The sequence below is a fragment of the Ictalurus punctatus genome, chromosome 19 (genome assembly GCF_001660625.3).
Source record: "Ictalurus punctatus breed USDA103 chromosome 19, Coco_2.0, whole genome shotgun sequence".
Taxonomy (NCBI): Eukaryota; Metazoa; Chordata; class Actinopteri; order Siluriformes; family Ictaluridae; genus Ictalurus; species Ictalurus punctatus.
In genome coordinates, this window is record NC_030434.2 from 8,859,814 (window position 1) to 8,865,813 (window position 6,000).

At 39.1% G+C, this 6,000-nt stretch overlaps 1 protein-coding gene across 1 annotated transcript in view; it reads left to right on the top strand.

Moving 5' to 3' along the window:
• Positions 1 to 3,269, top strand: part of tafa2 (TAFA chemokine like family member 2) — a 39,898-nt gene extending 36,629 nt beyond the window's left edge. Inside the window, exon 5 of the mRNA XM_017494022.3 lies at positions 2,187 to 3,269. Within this exon, the coding sequence (XP_017349511.1) occupies positions 2,187 to 2,195 (9 nt within the window). The 3' untranslated portion in view covers positions 2,196 to 3,269. The remainder of the gene's footprint in view (positions 1 to 2,186) is intronic.
• Positions 3,270 to 6,000: the final 2,731 nt, after the last annotated feature.

A 6,000-nucleotide genomic window follows, 5' to 3' on the forward strand; every position in this document is an offset into this window, starting at 1 on the left:
CATAGATACATCTGGGAGCATAAACAGTAAGTGTGTCCTTATCAACACAAACCCAGCTGCTGGGTTTAATAGCTTTCCAAACCTACTAGTTTATTAAACTATCTCTACATAAAATATATTAAATTAAGAATTTCCGTACATTTTGTTGTAACATTACTGTATATTAGGGCTGGAGCACAAGAACAAAAGCGATTTCAGATTGATTTCAGAGCAAAGTGATTTGTAAGCCCTGATTAAGCATGTTGTTGTTATTTGTAGTGTCTTTCATAACTCCAGCGATGCGCTTAGTCTAACTGTCCTCGTAGCATGTATGAAAATATGTTTTTACCAGTACAGTATAAATTATAAAGATGCCTTACAGAAAAGTGTGCTTATTTTGCTTGCTGTAGCAAAAAAGAAAGAAAGAAAGAAAGAAAGAAAGAAAGAAAGAAAGAAAAGCTAATAATTCTTAAATTAGTGACTCATTAATCTTGGTGACAGTGGGGAATGTTAGTCCACTCCACATGTTACAAAGAGGGTAGAATATATTACAATATGTGCAAGAATGATTTTTCTACCCTTAATTATGTAAAGAGGTGAAGCTAACCTAAATATCAATCTGCTACAGTAATATAATATAATATAATATAATATAATATAATATAATATAATATAATATAATATAATCTCCATACATTTTCTGTACTGTGTATCCTTACTGGGTCACAGGGAACCTGGAGCCTATCCCAAGTGGTATGGGGCACAAGGCAGGGGACACCCTGGACAGCATGCCAATCCATCACAGTCCACACTCACACACCCATTCATACACTACGGACACTTTGGACATGTCAATCAGACTACCATGCATGTCTTTGGACCTGGGGAGGAAACCGGAGTACCGGGAGGAAACCCCCGCAGCACGGGGAGAACATGCAAACTCCGCACACACACATAGGGCAGCGGCAGGAATCGAACCCTCAACCCTGGAGGTGTAAGCCACTTAGCCACCATGCCCCCATACAAGCCAAGACAAGACAAGACAAGACAAGATTAGATTTCATACAACTCCAATTCCAAAAAAGTTGGGACGCTGTGTAACATGTAAATAAAAACAATGCAATGATTTTGCAAATCTCATAAACCCATGTGATATTCACGATAGAACATAGAAAACATATCAAATGTTTAAACGGAGTAAATGTACCATTTTAAGAAAAAAAACAAGGTCATTTTGAATTTGATAGCCGTAACACATCTCAAAAAAGATGGGACGGGGGCAACAAAAGTCTGGACAAGTAACTGTTACTTACTTTGATATATTGTATGTTGATTGCTCGACCTTTTGCCTGTTTACTAGATCTGATTTTTGCCTATGTTTTGGATTTGTCTGCCTTGATCTTAATAATCACCTCTACCTGCGTTTGCATCTGTCTGCCCGTTCCGTCACGTGACACTTCAGGACTGAGAAGTTTACGTTTTCCAGCTTCTCTGTACAACGATGAGAGAGAATGAGAAAGTGCTGTTGAGTAAATGACTGTTTGCTGCGGCTATCGTGTAACCGATAACAGGAACTAACTTGTCTCAAGGATATTAAATCTTAAGATTGAAATCATTAACTTGATTATCATTATCATGTCATTTATTAATAAATCAAACACTGTAATCCTTGGCAACTCACTTTGGTATAAGTGAATAATTACACATTGGAATGATAATCAATCATTTTCATAATGACGGTTTGCCATGTGCTATTCCTTACATCATAATTTGGTTGAAATGGATAGACATGAGCATAAAATGGTTTAAAAAAGGGGGCAGCGGTGGCTCAGTGAACAAAGGCTCTGGGTTACTGCTCAGAAGGCTGGGGATTCAAGCTAAAGCACTGCTAAAGTACCACTGATGGGCCTGTGAGCATGGCCCTTAATCCCCATCGCTTCTGGTGTGCTGTATCATAGCTGACCCCAGTTTCCTAACAAGCTGGGATATGCAAAGAAAATCATTTCACTGTGCTGTGATGTAACTGTGACTTCTTCTAAAGTAATAACAGTATAATCTGGGCGTGTTCTGTGAATCTGGTGGTTTAACGGCATTACATTGTGTTTATGTGTTAGAACGACTAAATATCGTTGAAGTCATAAGAATGATTAAAAATGCAGTGATGTTTACCCTCCTCGTATTTTAAATGAGAACCTGTTTTGTTTCAGGTTGACTGAGTCGGAGAACTGTTTGGAGGCTCTTCGGCTGTGGATCTGATCTGTGCACAGACTGTTTTGTAACAAAGTCATGAAGGTTTTCCAGGACATGAGTGTCATGAGCACATCTGGATGCTGTTCCATACTTCAGCTTTATAAAGCTTGTTGTGGATTTCTCTAGTCGCATATTGCTTGCTGTTTTTGGACTCATGGCTCAGTTACAGACTTTCCTTTATATGGATCCACATGGATCCAAGTGTGACAACCATTTTGCCTCGAGATACAGTTCTATAATTTAGCTTATAAATGCAGATAGACTTAAGGACATAAAAATTGGCATTGTGAAGGTGGAAAGCTGCGTACGATTACAATATTTGTGAACTTTGTTTGTGTAGATCAGAGAAAGTTCCAGTATGAATGTTTATGTACGCCCGTGTTAATTAATGCACCATTTATTGCATTAACTCTGAAGTTAAAAGATTAAGAAAGCTATATCATTCAAACATTTTTTTTTTTTACATACTCTATGTATAGTTGCAAATGCTTCCTCATATGTATTATATGTCAGGAACAAAATGGCGCTATAATAAACCATATTTGTCTTCAAATCATTTGTGTGTATTATAGCACAGAAATACAGTGTGTCTCAAAAGTTTCCATACAGTACACAGGGGACTATGTTTGCCAGCACTACGTCGGCTGTGTGTGTCTTCATCGGTGAATGTTCGTGGATGACGTCTTGGTGGGACTGCAACACTTCCAGTCTTTTTGAATTTGTTGATAAGTTTGGCGACAGTGTCGTGTGCGACGTGCTCGCCATGTTTCCTGTTAAAGTCCATCGCACCCTAGCGGCAGCTTCCCGATCCAGCCGTGAGAGCCATTTCAATACGTTCTTCTCTTGTCAAAGGCATTCTTAAACGCTATCTGAAAAAATAAATATAATATAAATTAAGAGTGAAAAGTTTCGGGAGACCTTTTGCTAAAAGTATGGAGACTTTTGGGACACCCTGTAATACTGAAAAAAAATAAATAAATCAAACTTCAAAAAAAAAAAAATCAAAGGCATGGTTGTTGCTTTAAACGTGCTTAAAGGTCTCTCTGTAACATAATCAACTTACATGACTAATTACTAAAATAAATGATGTTTTATAGACACATTGCTGTATTCATAATTACTTCTGATCCATGAAGATGACACCATTCATTCATCTGTAGAAATGCTTCATTCTGTCAGGGTCATGCTGAATATAAAGCATATAAACTTATCAGTAGGATTCACAGGATTCAAAGAAACATCAGAACAGTTTTGTTTAGGTTTGATCATTCAAAGACAAATTTAATTACTCAATTCCGCACGGAAACAGATTTACATTATAGGACAATTCGCTTGAAATTCCAGTATAATTATTATTTATATACATTTTCACCTTGTTGCATTGGTAATCTATTTATCTGTGTCTCTTTATTCCCTGGCCCAGAGAGGAGTTAATGTACAGTGGTGTGAAAAAGTATTTTCCCCCACCCTGATTTCTTCTGTTTTTGTGTAAACGAAATTGAAGATAAAACAAAGGCAACCTGAGTAAACACAAAATACAGTTGTTAAATGATAATGTTATTTACTGAAGTAAAAGCGTTATCCAATACCAACTGGGATTGTGTGAAAATGTATTTGTCCCCGTAGTTACTAATTCCCCAAATCTATGAAACTGCATTCATAGTGGGGTTCAGCTGGACTAGACACAACCAGGCCTGATTACTGCAAACCCTGTTCAATCACATCAACACTTACATAGAACTTTTTCAACAGCATGAAGTTGGTTAAAAGGTCTTACCCAGTAACACACTCTGCCAAGGTTGAAAGAAATTCCAGAAATGATGAGGAAGAAGGTGATTGAAATCCATGATTCTGGGAAGAGTTACAAAGCTATTTCAAAGGCCCTGGGATTCCAAAGAGCCACAGTGAGAGCCACTGGCTTCTGGTTGGTTGGAATGAAAACCTGCACCCACACCAGATCTTTCCGGATAAGAATGGACACCCCTGACCTAAAGCATCATCAGATTTTCACACAAGTCCTAAAAGTAGACAAAGAGAACCCAATAGGCCAATGGTCGAAATGACCCAACCTCGAAACTTACTGGACTTAAAGGATCTGCTGCTAACGTCTTGGTGCCAGATACCACAGCACACATTCAGAGGTCTTGGGGAGTCCGTGCCTCGACGGCTCAGAGCTGTTTTGGGTTCAAAAGAGGGACCTACACATTATTATGCAGGTGGTTTTTATTGTTATGGCTAATCTGTATAAATGCTAAATAGTATTTATAACTTCATAGAATGACAATAAAAAGTCAAACTGAAGAACATCAGGGGTGGTTTTTAGAGAGGTTATGAACATAAAATGCTTTCTAGTATAGAATTTTAATCAGAGCTCAGAGTGGCTAAAAGGAGCTATACGGTAAAATTCACAAATTTTTAATCCATCCATTTTCCATTCCAGGGAACTCAGGGAACTCGGTGAGGGACACCTGGGACAGGGTGCCCACCCATCACAGGGAACAATCATACATACACTACGGACAATTTGGAAATGCCAATCAGCCAAGAGCACAACGGAAGCCTGGGGAGAACATGCAAACTCCGTGCACACAGGGCAGAGACGGGATTTGAGCCTCCAACCCAGGAGGTGTGAGGCAAACATGCTAACCACTAAGCCACCATGCCCCCTCCCTTGTAACACGTTATGAATAATGTGGTTACTTCAAGGCATGGCACAGGTCACCTACTGTAGGTGTTACTCTGAATTAAGTTAAGTTTCCGGGGTTTCCTCCAGGTACTCCAGCTTAATCCCCCAGTCCAAAGACATGCATTGTAGACTGGTTGACATTATCAAATTGTCTGAAGTGTGTGTGCAGTTGTGCCCTCCAACAGGTTGGCACCCCATCCAGGATGTCCCCCACCTTGTGCCCCGAGTTCCCTGGGATAGGCTCCAGGCTCCCTGTGACCCTGTGTAAGATAAGCGGAATGGAAAATGGATGGATGGATGTTACATGGGTGATTTCTCAAGACATTTGGCCTTATTTATCAGTCCTTGTCGTGTATAATATTTTCCTAGGCCATACCAAATTAAAATGTCCGTTAAAAATGTTCAGTAACATCGTACAGTAGATGAATGCCAATCACCTGTAAAAAAAAAAAAGTACAAAGTGCTTGATCGCCACAGCTCACATGCATTTAGTGACACTAACAAATATCTCTGAAAGGAAAAGCTCACAGAGAGCTGAAAGAGCAAACTGAGGATAACGATGTAAGAAAAGGAGGCAGAAGTAGCTGTTTTGTGCCTAAGCCGATTAAAAATATTACTTAGGAGTGTAACAGCGCATGGAGAGAAATTACAGAACAGGTTAATTAGGTGTGAATTATCTGAGATGAAACGAAAAAAGGGTTTCACATGAAAAAGGAGAAAAACAAGATATCAACACTGTCCATCCATCCACACCCTGGACAGGGTGCCAACCCAACACAGGGCACAATCACACACACACACACACACACACACACACACACACACACACACACACACACACACACACTCTAACAGTCTCTGTTTGCACATTTCCATGTCCTTTTTCATGAAATTAGGTCTGTAAAGTGTCCATAATATGCAGTATAATATAATAATGTGCTGAAGGATGTAAACTGTAACATGTTAGCTTTTTCATTCATCCAAGTCATTTCAAATGTCTAGTAGTAAGATAATTGGTCTTGTGTATAGATAATCTTTTTTAATATTGCCATCCATCCAAGCGCCTCTGCTGAAAAAAACAATAG